Here is a 22,566-nt window from a genome sequence, read left to right as displayed (position 1 = left end):
CACATAATTAGCGGATAATGGAAACTTGCATATTTAAATCAGCCAATTTATCCCTCCCCATTTTGTTGAAGAATATTTTCATACAATCTCTATCTCTTATCATTTAATCTACCAAAAGAAAATGACTGGAATTCCTGATAAAATGAAAGCAATTGTGTTTTACGGTCCGTATGATGTGAGAACTGAAGAGCGACCAACACCAAAAATTCAAAACCCTGATGATGTTATTGTGAAAGTTAAATATTCAGGATTATGTGGTACTGATCTTCATAGTTATAGGGGACATATCAAAGGACCTGTGGGAACTATATTAGGTCATGAATTTGTTGGAACTATTGTTGAAACAGGTAAAGATATAAGTAAATTTGAAATTGGAGATGAAATAATTAGTAATTTTTCAATTCAGTGTGGGAAATGTTGGTATTGTAAACATGGATATTCAGGACAATGTGATATAACTAATACTTTTGGTAAAATTGGTTTAGATGGTGGACAAGCTGAATATGTAAGAATTCCATTTGCTGAATCTACAATCACTAAGAAACCTAAATCTCAAAATGATGGAATTGATGATTCTGTTTATGTATTAATGGCTGATATCTTCACTACAGGATATTATGGAGTTAAAAAAATTAAAGATTTTCTTTCAATTCCAGCAGCTGAAGGAATCAAACCTCAAACTTTTAAAGAATGTTCAATTTTGCAATTAGGTGCTGGACCTGTAGGTTTATGTGCCTTAAGAATTTTAAAATACTTTGGATTTGAGAAAATTGTCGTTGTTGATAACGTCCCATCAAGATTAGAAGAAGCTAAAAAATTAGGTGCTGCTAAAGTTATTAATTTTGAAACTGAACCTAATGGAATACAAGAATATATCAAGACTCAGACCGATAATGTTGGATTTGATGCAGTATTAGAAGTTGTTGGTTCAGCAGCAGCACATAAAACTTCTTTTGATGCTGTTCGAAGAAATGGGTTTATTTCATCAATTGGTATGGGTCATGAACCGTTCCCTTTTAATGGATTAGATGTTTATTTAAAGAACATTAATATGTCCTTTGGTCGTTGTCATTCGTGGTCATTATTCCCCGAATCATTGGAAATATTTGAAAAGATGAAAAAAGACTTGTCGACTTTTATTGATTACAAAGCTAAATTAGAAGACAGCAAAGAAGCGTTTGAGTTATTTGAGAAACATAAAGTTAAGAAGATAGTATTTGATTTAACTGGAAATTAAATAGGATATCTGTACATGTATAGGGGAATAATTATACCGTTTCCATTTGTGTCCCTTAACTCCGTTATCTTGCATTTCTGTGCATTGTCGCACGACTTGTCTTTTTTTATTTTTTCCGTTGAGAGGTCGTGTTTGAATTTTTTTTATCCTTTTCTTTTCCGTTGTCGACAAATCGGATGATAAATTCGGTTCGCATGTTTTTTTTTTTTCCAGCTAAATTTTTTTTTTGTTGCTTATTCTTTTTCTGTTTAGACAAACACTAGAGTATGGCATTCTTGTTTAAACGGTCTTCTAAAGATAATTCGAAGGATAATATGCCAGATCAACTGCAACAAAGTGGTTCTAGTAAAGATTCTGCCGATTCTTCATCATCAAAACCACCATCTACCCAAAATAGTCCTTCAAAAGGAGGTCAAACAAGCCAAATTTCAACCCCTGCTGCTGCTTCTTCTTCTGCTGCTGCTGCTTCTACTACTGCTGTTCCTGCTGCAGCCGCTCCTTCTGCTAATCAAGCAGCTCCAAAGTCAACCCAGTCAAGTCCTAAACAGACTAGTGACGCCCAACCACCAATTGCTAATGCTCCACCTATGGGTAGTTTCAAAACACCACAACTGTCAACTAATAGACAGAACGAACTGAATATGAGACAATCCACCACCCAAGATCAATCTCATCCTCCAGTTATCGGTCCAAGTGTTCCATTGGCTCAATCAAGTCCAATCAAAAATCCTACAACATTACCACCAGCAATTCCAACCGCTACTCATACAAGTCCACCAGTTTCAGGTAATCAAACACCTCTGGCTCCACCACCAATGTCAGCCTTCACTCCATCAGCTGCATTCCAAGCCAATTCACCAAATTATGAATTGGAGCAATTACACCCAATTCAAAAACTTCAACGTCTTCATCAAATGAATAGAAACGCTTCACCAACATCATCATCAGCTTCATCCTCACCACCTGTGAGAAAACCAGCTGCTCCAAAACCGCCAAAGCAACCACGTGCAAATCCAACAACAACTAAAGCTCGAGATGAAAGTGGTGAATTTAAACCAAGAATGAGAGTAGTTAAGGCTTGTGATCGTTGCCGTACTCATAAAATCAAATGTTCTGGTGAACAACCATGTGCTACATGTTCAAGACAAAGTAAAGAATGTATTTTCAGTGTTCGACCACCTGTTCAGAAAAGAGTTGCTAAAAAAGCCGACGGAGGCCCTGAATTGAAAAGACCCAAAGTTATTGAACCATTTGGATTACCTGTTGTTGAGAAATCTGACTCCGGTCAGTACGTTAAACATTTGGAGAATAGAGTTCAATATTTGGAAAGTTTGTTAGCTAGAGATTCAGTTAACACTTTTAAGGCTCCTGATACTGCTGAACCAGAATCTCAATACATTGAAGATACATTATATACAACTAGTTCAAAATGGAGATTCTCGAGACGTCATCAGAATCTTTTAATTGTTGAATTGTGTAAATCAATGTATTCCAATTTATCTGAAGAACTGCGTGAATTGGTTACTTTACCAAGAACCCAATATTTTGGATGGAATCTTAGTGGTGTTAATTATGTTGGTAGTGAAGAGTTGCCACCTTTGCCTGAATTAAATGGTGAAAATGTGAATGATGATGTATTGATAAAGTATTTCTTTAAAGAAATCAATCCATTGTTTGGTATTCTTCATGAGGTTGTTTTCAAAGAACAATTGGCAGCGTACGATAAATTACTTAGAGAAGATATCATGTCCCTGAGTAAAGATGAAAGGGATTCTAAAGCAAACCAAACTCGTTTGTTTAGTGCTATTTTGTATCTTATCTTTGCCTTGGCTATTCGTTTCAGTGAAATTCTGAAACCAAAGAATGTTGATATCAGTTTGTTGAAATTAGAAGAAAGATTATTCAAATATGGATATAAAGTTGTTTCAATTTTAAGTTTTGAATGGGAATCATTTGAATTGATTCAAGCTTGGTTGTTGATTACATTATATTTGCGTGTAACTCATAGACAAACATCCTGTTCTCATGCTCTTGGTGAAGCAGTTACTATGACCAAATCTATGGGTCTTGGTTATTTTGATGAAAATCCAAAAATCTTCAATTCAACACCATATGAAAAATTAAAAGCCAAAAGACTCTTCTGGGCAGTATTTTCATTTGATAGAATCTTTGGTTTACAACTTGGTAGATATTCTGGAATCAGAGAACAGGACTTCACGGTAGCTTACCCAAGTATGGATTTTAATTTAGAATCTACTAATGATTCGTGGTTGACTATTGAGTCATTGGCTATGATTCATATAGCAAGAATTGCTAATTTCGTCCATACACTTCCAAATGATAATCCTCATTATGTTAAATATCAACAAGTGAACACAGAATTAGTTAATTTAAATAATTGGATGAAGAATAATGGTTTCAGAAATGATTTGTTATTCAATAAGAACAAGAAAGATTCTAGTTCTCTAATTAGAGCACAGGTCAAGTTGCATTATTATGACTTGGTGTTGTGTATTCATAGCAAGGTCTTGTTTAATTATGTTGGAAGACGAATTGCTAGTCATGGATTAAAAGTTGAGATGGTTGTTGATGCATGTAATGGTATTGTTGAAGTTTTAGATAAGACCAACAAAGCTGGTTTATTATATACACCATGGTATTCTGTTCTAATGTTATTGTTCAATATTGGTGTTAATGCTATCACATTGATCAATGCTGGAGTGATGATCAATCAAGCCAGAGATATTTTGAAGAATTCAATTAGATTATTGACTATTATTAGGAAATCTCCTATTAGAGATGATCAAAATAAATTGATATTCAGAGAAAGATTCAAGATGGTTAGAGAATGTATGTGGGCATTAAAGATGGCAAATAGAATGTTGACATTGAGATTAAAAGAAGATATTGGTGTTTTGAATGGTATTGGTGTTGATCATGGATCATCCGATGTTAACAAACAACATTTTACACAATTGGGTACTGCTATTGATGATGGTGATGATTACAATGTTGGTGGTAGTAATGGTCTGCCATCATCTCAATCAAATCAATTTAATGAAGTTTTTGAAAGTCAAATACGTCGTCCAACTGATAATAGACATGGTCATGATTCTGGTGTAATTGACTCACCAGCAAGTCAATCATCAGATCCATTGCCCTTGAATTCTGGTGAACCAGTTGATGTTTACAGTTCTGCTGAAATTGATAATTTGTTGAGTAATCTTCAATGGTTTGATCAATGGACTGATTTTAATTTGGATTTTTAATTTTCAAGTGTGTATATTTATTTGTGTTGTTTTAATAATAATGTTTAAAATTGTTTTATTTCTCACAGTATGATTTGCAACAACAACAACAACAGTTACAATGTAAGCGTAATAGGAGGATCTACATATTCTAGAATTTCTACGATATTCCTGTTTTCCGAACTCGGGATTTTACATTATTGCATTGACTGAAAAAGACCAGTCTTTAATTTAAGTTTAAACAACTTGACATGTCTATATGTGTAATGTAACTTAATAATCATTCCCCACAATCTAGATGAGTCTATGCATAAGTCTGTGATACGTATATTTTTTTTTAATGCGTAGATGTTATTGTGCCTAGATCTTATTATTACTAATCATTGGAATGGAGGAGTTTGGCTCGCAAAGTCACGTGATGCGGAACAAAAATAGTATTCTGAATAATCAAAACGAAATGTCGATCTTAAACAGAGAAGGGAAAATGAATTCATGACCTGAATATGTGACCATGCGGCTTCAGATCAAGGGGATTGGATAATTATGAAAAAAATAGAGGGTGATCATCTGATAAATTATAATTGTTTCCCATGATTACATAATAATAATGATGTTGATGATGTGATGATGGTGAGGCTGTTGAATGTAATCTCTCTATTGGGTCTAGATCATGTTGATGATTTTGTCAGCAACGACATCAGAAAAAAAGAAATTACTAGGTAGAAATGTCGTATAGTGTATGTCGTATGTCGTATACCCGCCAATTTCTTTTTTTTTTTTTGTCCCATTCATATGACAAATGGTTGAATGAATTTGTTCACACGCGCGCCCGCGGTACGCACGACCTAATCAACCGGACAATTAAAAGAAAAGGAAAAATTTCTTATATAAATAATAACCAAAGTCCCACTTGAAATTTTTTTTTTGTTTTTTTGGTTTTATAAATTCATCAATTTTAATTTTTAATTTTTATTAATCAATCTTATATATATACACACACACATACACAATGGTTCATCACAAAGTCACAATTATTGGTTCTGGTCCAGCTGCTCACACCGCTGCCATCTATTTGGCCAGAGCTGAAATCAAACCAACTTTATACGAAGGTTTATTAGCCAATGGTATTGCCGCCGGTGGTCAATTAACCACTACTACTGATATTGAAAATTTCCCAGGTTTCCCAAATGGTATTGGTGGTGCTGAATTGATGGAAAAAATGAGAGAACAATCCCAAAGATTTGGTACTGAAATTATTACCGAAACTATTTCTAAAGTTGATTTCTCCCAAAGACCATTCAAATTATGGACTGAATTTAATGAAGATTCCGAACCAGTTACTACTGATGCCGTCATCATTGCTACTGGTGCTTCTGCTAAGAGAATGCACTTACCAGGTGAAGACACTTATTGGCAACAAGGTATTTCTGCTTGTGCTGTCTGTGATGGTGCTGTTCCAATTTTCAGAAACAAGCCATTGGCCGTTATTGGTGGTGGTGATTCTGCTTGTGAAGAAGCTTTGTTTTTAACTAAATACGGTTCTAAAGTTTACTTGTTGGTTAGAAGAGATGTTTTGAGAGCTTCTACCATTATGCAAAAGAGAGTCACCAACAATGAAAAAATTGAAGTTTTGTGGAACACTGAAGCTCTTGAAGCTAAAGGTGATGGTAAATTGTTACAATCTTTGAGAGTTGTCAACAACAAGACCAAAGAAGAAAGTGATTTGAATGTCAATGGTTTGTTCTACGCCATTGGTCACATCCCAGCTACTAAGATTTTTGCTAATCAACTTAAAACTGATGAAACTGGTTACATCATCACTAACCCAGGTACTGCCACTACTTCTGTTGAAGGTGTCTTTGCTGCTGGTGATGTTCAAGATAAAATTTATAGACAAGCTATTACTTCAGCTGGTAGTGGATGTATGGCTGCTTTAGAATGTGAAAAATTTATTTCTGAACAAGAAGCTTAGATGTATTGAGATTAATCTCCAGAGACGCATTTAGTATTATTTATAGAAAGTACTGTAATTTTATGAATTTATTTAATTTGAAAAGACCCCCCCTCTCCTCCTACATGTACGACTAATTTAATTTAATTTAATTTTGACACACATGTTCGGCTTTCGTTGTTGACCACTCCGAAAACCGGATCACCCGTATATCACGTGCCAGAGTGGCAGTGAATTAAGACGAGCGAATGTCGTGTACACGCAACCTAAACGAAAATCAAAAACTTTCGTTTCCTCTCTCCTAAAAAAAGAATAAACTATGGTTTATCCTCTTGCCATTGCTTTCTTTCTGAACCATATACATACGTAAAAGTCATACTTATTCCTCAGCGCAATTGTTATCATCATGTCATTTAACAATCCTTTTAATGAAGATTTGGAAAGAACAGCTACAAATCAATCACATAGATATAAAGATTATCCTGAATTTGATTCCTTATCAACCAGTATAGATAACCAATTACACCATATTAATTCTCAATTATTAGCTAGTATAAAACAAGATTTAAAAGATTATGAGAATAATAAATCCGATTTGGAATTATCTGAGAATTTAAGTAATCAATTTAAGAAAACAACTGAACTGTTTAAAAAATTAAATGGATTTGTAAAGAATTTAAATCAAACTATTGAAGCAGCTGAGAGAAATCATGAAGATGTTGAAATTATTAATTATCTTAAACAAAAAGAAGGAATTCAAATTAAATTAATTAAAGATGCATTAGGTAATTTTAAAAATTATCAAAAACGTTTTGAATCTTATAAAGTTAGTACTTTACCTGAAGAATCAAGAAATGGTATCGAGCAGGGAGAAACATCTGGACAAGAACAACAACAAGTACAAATAGAATATGAACCTATTAATGCAGAAGAACTAGAGCAACAAACTTTATTGATACAAGAACGTGAACGTGAAATACAACAAATTCAACAAGATACTCAAGAAATTAATGACATTTTCAGTAATCTATCGTCTATTATTAATGAACAACAATTTCAAATTGATAGTATTGAAAATAATATCTTTAGTTATAGTTCAAATGCAAGAGAAGCAGATACTGAATTAAGAAGAGCATCAAGATATCAAAAACGATCTAGTGGTAGGTTATTGTGTTGTTTATTGATACTTATCGGTATCCTGGCGTTTATAATTCTTATAGGTTTGATTTTCTAGAATATATTATTATTATTATTATTAATGGTAGTAATCTTGGATGCAATGAATCCTCTAGTTTATACTTTCCAGAAATTGATACATCCATCATCACCAGCCGTGACTAAAATCTCTGTTTTATCATCCAATTGAGCCCAGATTATACAATTAATCTCTGCAACTCCATGAGATAATTCATGAACAGATTCAATTTCCCAATTCCCACTTGAAGTTTCTGAATAAATAACAATTTTACCATCTGATCCTGCACTTGCAATTTTACCAGTAATAGAAGACCAAGCAACTGAATAGACAGGATATTTATGTACTTGAGGTAAAATACATTCTAATTCCCAAGTCATTTCTTTAACTTCTCTTATTGAACTTGGAAGATCATTTGTATTACCATCTTGTAATCTATCAGCAGACCATATTCTTACTGTTAAATCATCACTACTTGAAACTAATCTTATTTTGTCGGAATTTTTTGCATTTGGACTTTTAAAATTTTCAAATTTTGAACACCATACGGTACCTTCATGACCATTTAGTATACCAACACAATTCCATTCATAATCACCTTCATCTTGACTATAAATTCTTATAGTATCATCATAAGAAGAACTTGCTAATATATTCAAAGAAGGATGCCAAGTTACATTTTTGACATCTTGAGAATGATCATTTAATACACTAACACATTCAAATTCTTCTAAAGTTTCAGGATCAGTTTCCCAAATCCAAACAGATTTATCTCTTGAACAACTAGCTAAAAATCTTCCATCATAATTCCAATCAACTGATTTAACTTCATTTTCATGACCTTCTATAATTGCCATTAAATTCCATTCATTATTTGAACTACTCAATATTTCTTGTTGATTTTCAATTATTTCTTCAAGATCATATAAGGAATCAGGTTCATCAACTCCCCAAATACTAATATTTGAATCAAATGATCCAGCAGCCAATGCCGGTAAATCTAATATATTATCAGGTGGATTATCAATCCCACCTAATGGAGGTTTAAAAGAAACTGAACGAATTGATCTTTTATGAGCATCATCTAATTTAGCAATCAATGGGAAATCTTGTTTTGATGATAATTTATATAGTTTTGTTGATTGATCAGTTGATGCTGTTGCTAAAATTGGAATTGTAGGATGTGATGATACACTCCATGCCTTATCATTATGTGCCTTTATGGATTTTATCAATTCAATCGTCATGGTGTTTAGTAAATATTACTGATAATGATAATGATAATGATAAATTGATTGATCAAAGATATTGGTGATTTAATTTTTCAATACATTTTGGGAAAAAGGAAAAATTTAAAGATCTCGGATTTTTGTTCAACTCTGCACGAACAATTTTTTTTAGTTTTATTTTTCACCTTTTTCACCATTCACCATAATTCAACACACATCCAACAATGTTATCACTTCGACAACATCGACTTCAAGCGGGTTTGATATCTCGATCATTAGTCAGATCAAGGTTATTAATCTCATCGAGATTTAACTCGAGTAAAAGTGACAGCAACCAATCACCACCAGAGGATGATAAATCTAAAGAAATTTCTAAAAAGAACGATGCCGAATCAGTCCAATCATTTAAATTCAAACAAACTACATCAAAATCAGCACCTGCACCATTAGAAAACACAGGTATTGAACAACTTATGAAAAAAGATAATAAACCATATATTCCAAAACTTAAATATCAACGACTTAGTCATGAATTTTCCGAATTACCAAATTCTGATAAATATACAAATATGATTAAAAAACCCAAAACAATAACTAGATGGACAAGATATATTCCAAAATTATTAACTGGTATTGTTTTGATTTGGTGTGGATATACTTATTATGTATGGATGAATGATGTTGAAGAAGGTGAAGAAAGTACAGAATTATTAAATCCTGATGAATTTCATAAATTTATAATTACTCATAAAGAAAAAATTGATAATGATCATTATTTAATTGAATTAGTACCAAAATATCATCATTGGCAATATAGTTTTATGAATAATCCAGATATTAAATCATTATGGAATGGTAGTGAAAAATTATGGTCAGTTGAAATAAAACAACCTGATATTAATGTAGTTAGAAGTTATACTCCATTACCTTTATATTTCATGAAGAGTGAATATACCAAAAATAATTTGAAAAAACCATTATTAAAAATAATTCATCCAGAAACTGAAGATTATGATAAAGAAGGTACTATGTGTATTTATGTTAAAAGGTATGAAAATGGTGAAGTTTCAAGATATATAACTGATAAAAAAATTGGAGATGAATTAGAATTAAGAGGTCCAAAAATTGAATTTAAATTACCTTATCATCCATTAAAAAATTTACATAAACGTCCAATATTTAGAGATTTACCTTCAAAAATTGAACCTGATAATATGATTGAAACAATTAAAAGAATAAATAATTTACCTGATGTTGATAATCTTGTATTTTATGCAGCAGGCACTGGTATTGCACCAATTTTACAACTTTTATTATCTAGAAACCCATATTTAGGTCATGTTGATATTCATTATTCAGCAAGATCAAAAGGAGAATTAGGTGAAGGATTACAAAGATTTTTATTCTTTTTGGATAAATTAGATAGAATTAATATTACTTATCATTTTGATGATGAATCAAAATCAATCTTATCTTTAAAAGATATTACCTCACCATCTAAGCCAAATTATATAACTCCTTTGGCGCTTGAAAAGAAATCAAAATATTTAAATGATGAAGAGATTAAAGAATTACAAGAAAAATTACAACAACAAAAGAATGATAATATGAAATGGGATATTCCTGATAAATTAATTCAATCTGCTGAAGATAGAGGTGAATATTTTGAAACTGCTTTAGACCAAGCTATCAAGACTTCTAAGATTCCAAAGAAACCAGCAAGTTTGGCAATTGTTTGTGGTCCTGAAGGTTATATAGATTATGTTGCTGGTCCAAAAGATTTGGTTAGAAATGAACAAGGTAAAATAGGTGGATTGTTAGGTGAAAAGAATTGGGATAATTCAAATGTATATAAATTATAGATTAGTCAAAAAAAGTTCTTGTATATAATATTAGACATCACTACTTACTACATCAATCTTCTCACCAAAATGTATCAATACCCTTTGCGCATCTCTGAATTGGGAGCACAAGGTAATTATCTCTTTTAATAATTCTCTTTTGTCTAACCCACAAATCTTTGGGTCCCATGATTTATCAGATGGATCGTCAATAGGACCCAACAAGTGATCACAAACTTCATACAATTTTGCCTTAAATCCCAATTCACAAATTCTTTGAACATATGTTATGAAAAACTTGTGGAAATCTTTATCTTCACCCAATATTTCACAACATAATATTCTATTTTCCAAATGACTGATAGATATAGTATTCTCTAAACTTTCAAACCCTTCTTTCATAAGCATATTCTTCGAAATCTTGTTGAAAAATTTCCCTCTACCTGTTCTTGACTTTCTGATAATTTCTTCATTTGTCTTGCTTTCGAGTAATCCAATAATTGATTGTTCATCATCAAACATACCTAATGTCTGTGGTTTCTTACTATCATCCACACTATCCCAATAATAAGAGCCAAAGGACCACCATGATTCCGTAATTGTTTGCCATACTGCAAGATCTTTGTTATATAAATACCCTGAACCACTTGACAATGTAACCAATGGTATACCCAATGATGTCACGGCACATAATGTGATATTCTCAGACTTCACTAATCCATCTTTATTGCATAATTCCAATAATGGTCCAATTGAAGTTTTGAGCACATTCTTTTTCTTTTCCATATCCCACACATAAACTTCTCCGATACAGGTAACTGCCATCAAGTACGTACTATAACTTTCAAGAAATGAAACAGGTGAACCTAAAACTATACTTGGTAAAAGTCTTTTTCCGGAAATACGCGAATATGTCAATACTGTACCGTCATCAATACTAACAGCCCAGAAATTTGAACCTTCGACGGCTAATTGAATATACTTTGGTAAAAAGTCACACCAGATCTCTTTATCATTCTTAAAATAAGTTATCCTTGATGGTTTAACCTCATTACCTGATCCATTTCTGATATCAAGAAGTGCCAGAGATCCATCAATCTGACTTTTAACTTGGAATCCAAATCTTACTTTAGGGGTCGCTAATCTAATTTTGGAGAATGTTGTATTAGGATTAAGTATAACTGATCCAATAAATTTGACAGGTTCCGTTTCTCTTTTCGCCTTCTTGGACGATCCATTTATTTCGTCTGTTTTCGGACGTTTATTCTGTCTTTGAAACTCATCAGATACAGAATATGAAGGCTTTTCAAATTCCATTGGTGTCTTGTTGATAGACTTTGTTGTCACTGAAGTGGTGGATGTTGAAGGAGACGATTTTGGTATAGTCGGCCCATTATTACTGGAAATCAACATCGGCTGGATTCTTCGTTTACCATTTTTGGTGGTCACTTTTTGTTTATCAAATGATAATTTCTTTGGAAAAGGGGATTTTTCTTCCTTCTTGGAATCTTCTTCCTTCTTGGAATCTTCTTCCGTTTCTACCTTCTCGGGTTTGGTCTCCTCGTTTTTTGTTTCGATCTTACCATCTGTTTGAGTAGAAGCATCTTCAGAATCATCCTTTTTTATCTCCTCTGGACTATTTGACTTTACCTCCTCCATTTTCGATGAACTTCTCAGAAGTTTTGGTGTTGAATCAACACGTGTTTTCATTACAGAATCTAACATATCTTTTGAAGGAGTATCTGGTATCTCCTGTAATACTGGTGGTGTTATAACCTCTGGAACTATCTCTCCTTTTGTATCGTTGTTTGTATCATTCTTATCCTCATCATTGTCTCCAGGCTGTTCCTTATCCAGATATTTTGTTGGTTTTTCCAATGCCAGAATTGCTGTTGCTTGTTTTAAAAATTCTATGTTTGGCAATTGTTTTCTATTTCCCACGGTTTGCTCATATGGGTATCTGAATAACATAGATTCAACCAGGTTGGCATGTAACTTGATCATTTTTTCCATTGTCTCATCACTAAAGGGATAACCTAATTCACCGCGTTCAAAGTTTATGATACCCAATTTCCCCTTAGATGTTGCAAATATTAATGTCTCTCCATTTGTAGTCCATGCCATGTCAAGTACCTCACCCTGAATAACTTCCTCCATGACAGTAATTGGACCAGTTTTCGTTGTGTTCCAAATGGCAATTGTTTGATCAGAACCTCCTGAAGCCACAATATGATGAGTTCTATAAGCATTCTTGTCGGTTTCTGAAAATATCTTTGGAGAAAATCTAACCACTTCGTTGGCATGGTCATGTCCAACAAGATTCTCTGCGTTGCTCCATTTACTGGTTCTGGAAATCAATGAGATTAACATAGTTTGATTCTTTGTAGCAGTAGGGATTGGGAAAAGTTCACCTTCTGAAGACCATGAAATTCTCTTGTATCGAACGCTCATTGGGTTCTGACTGAAATAACGAGAAATTTTATTAATCAATCTAAAAGTATAGTTATCACTAGCTTTGTCGTAACAATACTGGTATAAATTGATCTGAGTATTGTCTCCCACGGTGATAAGGTAATTGTTAGTTGGATCAAATGCGATACTTCGTTGTATTATTGGTTTTTCATGGTATATCTTTGTCAACTCTTGGAAATTATCTTTTACCAAATCGTATAAATAAACTTTACCATCTTTGGTACTCCATGCAATTAATCTATCATCTGCTGAAATTGACAAATCAACAATAGGCTTAATCTCAACATCTTTGTTTTCAAATGGAAAAATCTTTTTAGTTGTTGGTACGTCATCTTTCATAGTATGGTGGAAAACATTTCCTTCAACGTCACTGGTAACAAATTCATTAGGTTTACCAGGCAAAAATTTCACCACATTAATGAGACATTCATGGCAAGTGATTGCATGAAATGGTTTGTATGCTTTTAATTTACTTTTGATCTCAGTGGTGGCCTTGTTGCTGGCAACAGCTTTTGATAAATCGATCAATTGTCGTAAATGCCATACACTAACAAGGTTATCATTACCCCCAGAAATGAGATAAGAACCATCTTTATTTATATCGATGGCGTGTATCTCCCCCTCGTGGAATACTTGTGGAAGTTTCAATAGCTTCATTATGTTGGGTATTACTCCTTGTATGTATTGGTTGCCTGGTGGTTGTCTGGTGGCCGTCAAAATTTTACACACAGAAAAACAAAAACATTAGAAACCAGACAACCAATGCAACTGTAAATTAAGAGTGTGAGAAAGTTCAACAACAACAACAGCAGCAGTAGCAGCAGTAGCAGCAGCAGAAAAATAAAAAAAAAAAAAAATCTACAAATCCAAGGTAATCTGAAAACCAAGGGAAAAAAAAAAAATTTTTTTCTCTCTCTGCTGGTGCTTCTCATATATGGATATCAATTCCATTTATCTGTTGTTGTTACATTCATAGATTAATACTATAATAATCCAATCCATCCATCTGATCAGATTAGGTTAGGTTATAAGAAGAAGAAAATAGATACATTCAATATCAATAATAGTTAATTACAAACACATCTATAATCAAAATATGGCCACCGAAGAATATGCGACTGATTCCAGTTCTGATTTCACCGAATATTGGATTGATTTATTCTTAGGAATCAAAGGAAACGAATACTTCTGTGATATTGATGATGAATATATTAGAGATAGATTTAATTTGACTGGATTAAATCAAGAAGTGTCCAAATTACCTACATTAATAGATATAATAACGGATGTCATAGATATAGACCTGCAACCGGATGAACATAGAGATAGTTTGGAACATAATGCTCGTATATTGTACGGTTTAATTCATGCTAGATACATCTTGACCACTAGAGGTTTAAATAAAATGTTTGAGAAATATAGAAGTGGGGATTTCGGTTATTGTCCTAGGGTGCATTGTCAGTTGAATCCATTATTACCAATAGGATTGAATGATCAACCTCGTATGGCATCTGTTAAATTGTATTGTTCGAAATGTGAAGATTTATATAATCCAAAATCAGGAAGACATTCTGTTATTGATGGTGCTTATTTTGGTACTTCTTTCCCAGCCATGTTTTTCCAAAACTTTCCAAATACAATTCCAGTACATTCTAAAGAAACATATGTTCCAAGAGTTTTTGGATTTAAATTGCATGAATATTCTAAATTGAATAGATGGAGAGAATTGCAAAGGTTGAAATTGGAAAATAGATTGAGAAAGAACGGTATACAGATTGATAATGTTGTTGGTGGGTTTATAACAAATGGTGAGAGTGATAGCCGCGGTACAAACATCAACAATAACAATAACAATAGTAACAACAGTACTAATAACATAAATCCACAACTACAAAGTGCATCTTCTCATTACAGAAGCCAGGCACAATATCAAAAGTAAGAAAAGAAAACAAACTTAAAGAAAAAAATAGAAATATAAAAAAAAAAAAAATCATAATAAAACTAGGGAATACCATAAATAAGTAATAGTAATAAAAATGAAAATATTCCGCTTGTACGACCATTTCTGTTGAAATAATTAATAATTGTATAATGAAAAAGAATAGAAATAAGTAATTTTGACTACCATAAGTAGTTGTTAGTATATTTTAGTATATTCCAAGCTTAATAGAATGAAATTAATAAAATCATACTGGAAGTCTATTATCCTCTGTTGTTGGTTTCGGATAGTTCTCATCGAAAATCATCCACGCCGAGAGTGAGTGAGCGTTAGAAAATTTTTGACTACAGTATAATCAGTGAACACCAATAAAAAAAAGAAAAAAAAATCTCAACCACTACATAGACCACTCACTGTATACTTCAAACAATCACTTGACTCTAGGTATTTCATTTACAATGTCTTGCAGAGGATTGGTTTCAAAAAGATCTCTTTCAACTGCAAGTAAAGCCATTAAGGGAACTGTTCAAGAGATTAAGCAAACCGATGCGACTCTACCATCAAACTCCACAATATTTTCATTGATTCAACCAACAGGTAAAATCCATTTGGGGAATTATTTAGGAGCAGTTAAAAGTTGGAGAACATTATCGGAATCTAATACTGATCCAACAAATAAGTTTATTTATGGTATTGCAGATTTACATGCTATAACCATTCCTAAGAATCCTCAAGAATTGAAAGATTATAGATATAATGCCATTGCTAGTTTATTAGCTAGTGGATTAGACACATCAAAATGTATTTTATTTTTTCAAAGTAGTGTTCCTGAACATGCTGAACTTAATTGGTTTCTTACTTGCTTGACAAGTATGGGTGCATTGAATAGAATGACTCAATGGAAATCAAAAGCTCAACAACTGGAATCAAGTTCTATATTTGAAGATAATGTATTGGAAAAGACAAAAGCTGGTTTATTTTGTTATCCTGCATTACAGGCAGCTGATATTTTATTATATAAATCAACTCATGTTCCTGTTGGTGATGATCAATCTCAGCATTTAGAATTGTGTCGTAATATTGCAAGAACATTCAATAGTACTTTCAACACTGATTATTTCCCACTTCCTAATACTTTATTAACTCCTGCTAAAAAAGTTTTATCATTGAAAAATCCTGCTAAGAAAATGTCCAAATCTGACCCAGTGGCAACTTCATGTGTTTATGTTACTGATTCACCAAGTGATATTGAATTGAAAATCAGAAAAGCAACTACTGATTCCATTCAAGGAGCTATTTACTATGATCCAATCGAACGTCCTGGTGTCTCTAATTTGATCAATATTGTATCTGGTTTAACAAATAAATCAATTGATGAAGTTGTAGAATCATTGAGTCACGTGACCAACCATAAACAATTGAAGGATTATGTTACATCAGTTATTATTGAAGAGTTTGATCCAAAGAGACAATTGTATGAAGAATTGATGAAAGATAGAAGTTATTTAGAACAGATTTGTTCACAAGGAAGGGATACAGCTAGAGAAATAGCACTGGCTAATTTACAAGAAGTTAAAGTGATTATGGGATTAGATTAGATTAGATTTGATTGAGGTTTTGTTTTGTAGATAGACTGTACAAAGTAGATAACTTACACGTGTAAATATATAAATTATCAATTGTGATGAGTAGACGTTGAAGTAACAAAAGTGTATAATTGAGATGAGATGGATGATAAAGGTGAAGACGTGTTTGACGTGTTTGTGTTTTATTATCCTCGCTGGATGGCCAGTAATGAAGTGAATATAATTTTGTGATAATTATTCTGTGTGGTAAAAGTAAAAGTAAAAGTAAAAGGGTTGCGAAAAAAAAAAAATTATATGGAGCGACGAATTTGGTTTTTGCACTCAATTTTTTATGGCGAAGTGGGTCGAGTGCACCACGGGAAGGAAGGAGGTAGCACGACGACGACGACAACGACGACGACGTGGAAGGAAGAACGCGCGCGCGCGTGAGCCAAAACTAAAAATTTAAAAAGAAAGAAAAAAAAAACTTTTCGCGTTGTTTTGATTTTTTAGGTGCAAATTCCCGACGTGTATATTGTTGATGAAGGAGAATCAGACAGAGATCGTTTACTGTTACATTCATTAAGCCTCACATATCTCTACTAGAACAGCCGGTATTGTCTATGCTTGGTTTGTCTTTTTTTTACGTGATTCTCCGTTTGAAATTTCCTATCATAACTTAACGTGACTTCCTCTTTTTTTTTGCCTATTGCTTTTTTGTATTGCAGTAGGTTATTTCATATTAATTACACAAACTATAAACAACAGAAAAACTTTTTCCCATCAATCTACTTTCACTAAAATCCAGAAAGTAAGAAAAAAAAAACTCACCAATTGTATAAACAACTTTTCTTTTCTTTGCTTTTACTGAACATTAACAAGTATCCCATCCCTTTGGAGTTGAGTTGCCATTGCTATAACCATTGAATCAAGAAACTGATTTACATCTCAATTATTACCCATTCACAAGAAAACAAAAACAACAATCCAACCCATTGGGCTATCAACAACAACAACAACAACCAACAAAATAGACAACACTAGAAACATAATAATAATTCGCCACCCATAATGACTATCCAAGATGAATCTATACGTCCAATGCAAATCAAAATCCTCTACTCGTTAGACACTCAACCTAACGTGTATTTATCACGATCAGAAAGTTTACTTCCTGTTAAAACTGTTCAAATACCACTAGGTTCAGACCAATCTGAACTAATAACACTAGGAGGATTGGAACTTAAAGATTGTGTTCAACAAGTTGTAAAATCAGCTCCAGACACGTTCAATTTGACTTACCGTGATTTCGAAGTATATTACCAAGATATTAGTGAACAACCTCATGAACCATTTGTTGCTAATGGTGTAATTTCAAATTTGCTCAATTCTAATGAGTCATGCTTGGTTCCTGGTAGAGTTTGTCAAAGTTTAGGTGCAAGCTCCATATTTGGTAACAAATCAAGATCATCGTCGGAAATTCTTGAAATTAGAATGCAATTGCGTACTATTGAAAAACCAAAGGAAATCTCTCAACCACAACAGCAGCAGCAACAACAACAACAGCAGCAACAACAATCACAACAGGTATCTTCTTCTCATTCAGGTCATCAGTATAGAAAAGCTCAAAGAAGCAATCTGCAAATTATCAGTGAGAGAAAAAGAGCACATGAATATTCATCGTCACATTATTCAACAAATTATCCTGCGGCAAAAGCAACTAGAACTTTGTCATTGCCTTCATTTCCAGAATCTTCATCAACCACTCCACGTCATAGAAGAGATAAAGTTGAAGAAAGGTTTAAGAATGCACCATTTTTTCAAAGTCTTGATAAAGTTACATATGATAGTCGAAGTAGCCAAAGACGCGTTACTAATTCCAATTCCTCGTCATCTTCCTCACTTCAACCACAACGTGCTTCTCGTACGCGATCCATGATTACTTCATTTACCCCGGCTATATCTTCTCCTATCAATGAAGAACCATACTCAGATGACCCAGACTATAATATTATTGAAGATCATATTCCAAATGAGGATGATGAAAGTATAGGAGAAAACTCATCGGCATCGTCACCTTACACTCCACAACAACCTCCATACAAACCTCCTACCCCAACACAATTACCAGATGATCTTGACAGTATACGAAGTCACACTATTCAAAGTTCCAAATTACCTTCAAATCATGGTTTAGTTTGTATCAATGAATGTTGTCGTACCAGTACGTCTGTCAATTGGAGATATTTTGAGACCGAATATCGTTCTGAATATTCTAAATTATTGACTGCTAGTAAGTTTGATAAGAGTGATTACGAAGGAATGTTGGGTCCATTATGTAATGCATGCTTTTTATTTTACAAGAATAAAGGGTTTATGAGACCAGAACATGTGGTTCGAAAATATATTCATCAGCAACGTTACAATGCAAAACTTCGTAACAAGAAACAAAAAGAGGATCAACCAATTAATAAATTGGATGCTGTTGCTGGGAAAAAACTTGCATCTGGTGCATCAATGTCATTGAATTCGGCTGCACCTATATCATCTCCGGGCGCTAATTTCCCAGCTCCAACTCATACACCATCTGCAATTAATCAAGTGATACAAAATAAAGCTACTTCCAACTTTCCTCCAAATAGTATAAGTTATGATCCAACTCCACCGGGGTTCACTCCAGACTATCTGGATTTATTGCATCAAATAAATGTTTATGGTGGTCCATCAACAGATATTGATCCATTGCCAGGTGCAACTCCTCCAATGGTTGCAACCAAATCAAATACTAGGGTCATTAATGTTGATGAAGTTGAAAATCCAAAAAAAGCAACTAAATTAAATACAAGAGTAATTGGTATTCCATCTAATGAAAATGATGATGAAAACAAAGAAAATTGTCCTCCTCCTGTTCCTACATCTTTGGGTCAACAACAGTCATCTACTATTCCAACAACATCCATTACTGCTCCACCAACAGATCCACCAATTAGAGATCAGGATTATGATCAAATCCTTCATTCATTGAATGAAAATACTACTGATTGGATGAATTTCTTTTCATCTCCTAAAAATAGAAATAGTCCAAATTCAAAAACTCCAGTAGATATTCAAAATGGATTAACGACTCAGAAATCACCAACTAAAAACTCCTCATCTAATAATAACAATGTGTCTACAAAATCAATGGCTAATATGCCTTCGTCACCTTATCAATCTTCAAATTTATTACCATCTGATGACCAAGATCAAAAAGAATTAAATGATGAAATTAATAAAATGATCAACATAAGTCCATTTAAATCAACTCCAGAAAAAGCCAATCGTTTAGATACAACTACCCTGATGATGTCATTACATCAAACTAATAAAGGTAAATCTGGATCTTCTCCATCTACCGATTTCTTTACTGATGAATTGCATAAAATTAGTAACAAGTATGATAATGAAATCGATAAAGAAAATGATCTTCTAGAAGGTTGATTTCTTTTTTTTTTCTGTTATCTAATCTGTATATGACTATTTTCTTACGTTAATATATTTATTTCCTTTCTTTAGATTTATCAGTAAATGCCCTCTATATTTAGGGTAACATTTTGACATATCTGTAGCAGTTCCTCTTTGTTAATGTTATCCGTATGAGACGTCGTGTTCCGCCTTTCTGCTGGCATTGTATCCTTCTCTTTGGGAAGAATTGAACTGGGTCATTATGGGACCGACCCAGTCCTAGTGTGGTCCTCCTCTTGAGGTCCACATCATCCCCCCCCTCCCAACATCCTTTTAGGTCCAGTAATGGAGTGTGAGAGGAGAGGTGTGGTGACCGGGCACTCTACAAAAAGAAAAGTAGGGGAGAATAGACCTGGTCACTGGTCTTCTTTATCCCCATATACCCAATCACATTACACAACTTATATGTATAATTAGGTCCAAGATAACAGTGACCAACAGTTGTTATCTTGGTTGAGAAGGACCTTCACTAATCTAACATTTGCCCCTTATTTAAAATGTTTTGAGATTCCTTTGATGAAAGGTTCAAGATAATGTATTTGCCCATATACATACACTATCTTCTTTTGAAGGTCCTTTCGATTGTATAAAAGGGCTTGAATATAATAAAAGTATAGGATTTGTATGTCACTTTTGAATTATGGGACTTTTATAGTTGAAGTGACAATTAACATATGATTGTCTTTGAAAGTTAGTAAATTGTACAATTTTTAAGAATAACTATTAATTCAAATACTTGCTTTTTGGAACTACTTGGATATTAGATATATCTCTTTTAGTGAATGAATATAATTGTTGACGTTAAATAAAAAGAAAAAGTGGTTTATAAATTAAAAAATTTTTTGTTGCAAACACAAGTAACTTTTTTATACTTTTGCCTGTGTATGTGTTTATTTTTTTTCTTGTAATCTTTACTCCTCGCTACCAAATCTTTTTTTCCCACTTTTGTTTATTTCTGATTGATTTTTAACAAATTTTTAATCAAAAGCCAATAAAGAAATATAAAACATAACTACTAGAGAGCATAACTGTAAAGTAGTAGTTAATTACACATTAAGCATGATTTCCATAAGCTTTTCGGTGTATAATCATGATTATATTCATTTTGATCACGTGATACATCTACCTACGCAAAGAGATATTTGAGTAAACTCTGTAATGCACTTATATGAACGATAATCATCATATACTCAGACATACCAACGATACAACTTCTAATCCATCCTGTAAGTATCACCAGTTGATCCAGACAAATGGATAATTTCCATCTGATTAATTATATATGTGCCTAAAAGATGGTGGGGGAGATATGTTCGTAGTAGTAGTAGTGTAGGGTGTGCTAAAATAATTTATCCGGCTTTGTCCCCTTTTTTTATCGTTTTGTCTCAATAAACTAATAAACACAATTTAGTAAAAACATTCTAAGAATTTCAATATGAATTTGCAGTTTTCTATCAAAATTTAAAAATTAAACAACCTACTTTACATTCTTATTCTTATCTTCATTAAGCACGTTACATATATAGTGAACATCTTTACTTTCTAATATCATATAATTCTTATAATCCCCGGTACTGAAATTAAGTGGAGAAGATTATTCTACATATTTTTTTAAAGTTATTCCTCCCCGTTGTTATCTTTCTAAAAAATTGTCGAATTAAATAAACACGGTAATTCAATTAAAAAGTCAACAAAAAGCTAAAACTAAAATATCTATAAAAAACAAGAGCTCATGTTGTGTGTGTGATATCAACGTGGGGGATCCCCTTTTTAATTTCCATAACAATCTCATCCTCCACACTTACGGCTTTACTTTCTCTTTCTCTTTCTCTTTCTCTCTCTCTCCCCCATCGAGAACTGCTTGAATTGAATCTCCAGGATCTAACAATAAAAAAGGTTATTTAATTCATACAATCGCTTCAAATGTATTGCTCTGAAAAAAAAAAAATAGGAGTTGAAAATAAAATAACGCAAACAATGTAAGGCAATGTGGTGGAGGAGATAAGACAATGAAATTATTGTTGAGGAAAATCCATATTTACAGTGGGGAGTTTCATTATTGAGGGATAAATAAGCAAATCAATGGTTTAAGAGGATTCTAGAAATGAATAATTCAATGAGGTTATTATTAATAAATAGAATCATAGATTGGTTACTACCTAACAACGATATAAATAGATTCGTATAACTGTATAATTGCACATGCAAAGAGCAAATGTAGCTTGCGGTGGAAGAGAAGGGATGGAATAACATGTAAATGTAGAACAATTAGATAAATGAATATTATTACCCCATGGGCTTGAATAACTGTGGATTGTTTTATCTGGTATTTTTTTTTCAGTTCTTACACGGAATGAAGGAAGTTGAATTGAGAGCAAATTATTA

The 22,566-nt window shown here is 32.9% G+C and overlaps 10 protein-coding genes across 10 annotated transcripts; 8 read left to right on the top strand and 2 right to left on the bottom strand. All coding sequences in view use genetic code 12, as the record gives it.

Moving 5' to 3' along the window:
- Positions 1-121: 121 nt before the first annotated feature.
- Positions 122-1,237, top strand: CTRG_05989 (uncharacterized protein; the record flags this gene model as incomplete). Its single annotated transcript, XM_002546465.1, has 1 exon — positions 122-1,237. One exon carries the CDS (start codon positions 122-124, stop codon positions 1,235-1,237), a length of 1,116 nt encoding a protein of 371 aa, XP_002546511.1.
- A 266-nt stretch (positions 1,238-1,503) lies between these two features.
- On the top strand, positions 1,504-4,506 carry CTA7 (Cta7p; the record flags this gene model as incomplete). Its single annotated transcript, XM_002546464.1, has 1 exon — positions 1,504-4,506. One exon carries the CDS (start codon positions 1,504-1,506, stop codon positions 4,504-4,506), a length of 3,003 nt encoding a protein of 1,000 aa, XP_002546510.1.
- Positions 4,507-5,494: 988 nt separating this feature from the next.
- On the top strand, positions 5,495-6,457 carry TRR1 (thioredoxin-disulfide reductase; the record flags this gene model as incomplete). The annotated part of the gene is made up of 1 exon (XM_002546463.1): positions 5,495-6,457. One exon carries the CDS (start codon positions 5,495-5,497, stop codon positions 6,455-6,457), a length of 963 nt encoding a protein of 320 aa, XP_002546509.1.
- Positions 6,458-6,842: 385 nt separating this feature from the next.
- PEP12 (SNAP receptor) lies at positions 6,843-7,670 on the top strand (the record flags this gene model as incomplete). The annotated part of the gene is made up of 1 exon (XM_002546462.1): positions 6,843-7,670. The coding sequence occupies one exon, from the start codon at positions 6,843-6,845 to the stop codon at positions 7,668-7,670; it is 828 nt and encodes a 275-aa protein (XP_002546508.1).
- A 59-nt stretch (positions 7,671-7,729) lies between these two features.
- On the bottom strand, positions 7,730-8,878 carry CTRG_05985 (iron-sulfur cluster assembly protein; the record flags this gene model as incomplete). Its single annotated transcript, XM_002546461.1, has 1 exon — positions 7,730-8,878. One exon carries the CDS (start codon positions 8,876-8,878, stop codon positions 7,730-7,732), a length of 1,149 nt encoding a protein of 382 aa, XP_002546507.1.
- Positions 8,879-9,084: 206 nt separating this feature from the next.
- CTRG_05984 (oxidoreductase) lies at positions 9,085-10,722 on the top strand (the record flags this gene model as incomplete). The annotated part of the gene is made up of 1 exon (XM_002546460.1): positions 9,085-10,722. One exon carries the CDS (start codon positions 9,085-9,087, stop codon positions 10,720-10,722), a length of 1,638 nt encoding a protein of 545 aa, XP_002546506.1.
- Positions 10,723-10,752: 30 nt separating this feature from the next.
- CTRG_05983 (uncharacterized protein) lies at positions 10,753-13,830 on the bottom strand (the record flags this gene model as incomplete). Its single annotated transcript, XM_002546459.1, has 1 exon — positions 10,753-13,830. One exon carries the CDS (start codon positions 13,828-13,830, stop codon positions 10,753-10,755), a length of 3,078 nt encoding a protein of 1,025 aa, XP_002546505.1.
- A 439-nt stretch (positions 13,831-14,269) lies between these two features.
- On the top strand, positions 14,270-15,112 carry CKB2 (casein kinase 2 regulatory subunit; the record flags this gene model as incomplete). Its single annotated transcript, XM_002546458.1, has 1 exon — positions 14,270-15,112. The coding sequence occupies one exon, from the start codon at positions 14,270-14,272 to the stop codon at positions 15,110-15,112; it is 843 nt and encodes a 280-aa protein (XP_002546504.1).
- Positions 15,113-15,570: 458 nt separating this feature from the next.
- On the top strand, positions 15,571-16,710 carry MSW1 (tryptophan--tRNA ligase; the record flags this gene model as incomplete). Its single annotated transcript, XM_002546457.1, has 1 exon — positions 15,571-16,710. One exon carries the CDS (start codon positions 15,571-15,573, stop codon positions 16,708-16,710), a length of 1,140 nt encoding a protein of 379 aa, XP_002546503.1.
- Positions 16,711-17,748: 1,038 nt separating this feature from the next.
- CTRG_05980 (uncharacterized protein) lies at positions 17,749-20,157 on the top strand (the record flags this gene model as incomplete). The annotated part of the gene is made up of 1 exon (XM_002546456.1): positions 17,749-20,157. One exon carries the CDS (start codon positions 17,749-17,751, stop codon positions 20,155-20,157), a length of 2,409 nt encoding a protein of 802 aa, XP_002546502.1.
- Between the last annotated feature and the right edge of the window lie 2,409 nt (positions 20,158-22,566).

This window comes from Candida tropicalis (assembly GCF_000006335.3).
Source record: "Candida tropicalis MYA-3404 genomic scaffold supercont3.11, whole genome shotgun sequence".
In the NCBI taxonomy this organism is placed as follows: domain Eukaryota; kingdom Fungi; phylum Ascomycota; class Pichiomycetes; order Serinales; family Debaryomycetaceae; genus Candida; species Candida tropicalis.
The sequence above is the reverse complement of the archived record's forward strand: the minus strand, read 5'-3'. Positions and strand labels throughout refer to the sequence as shown.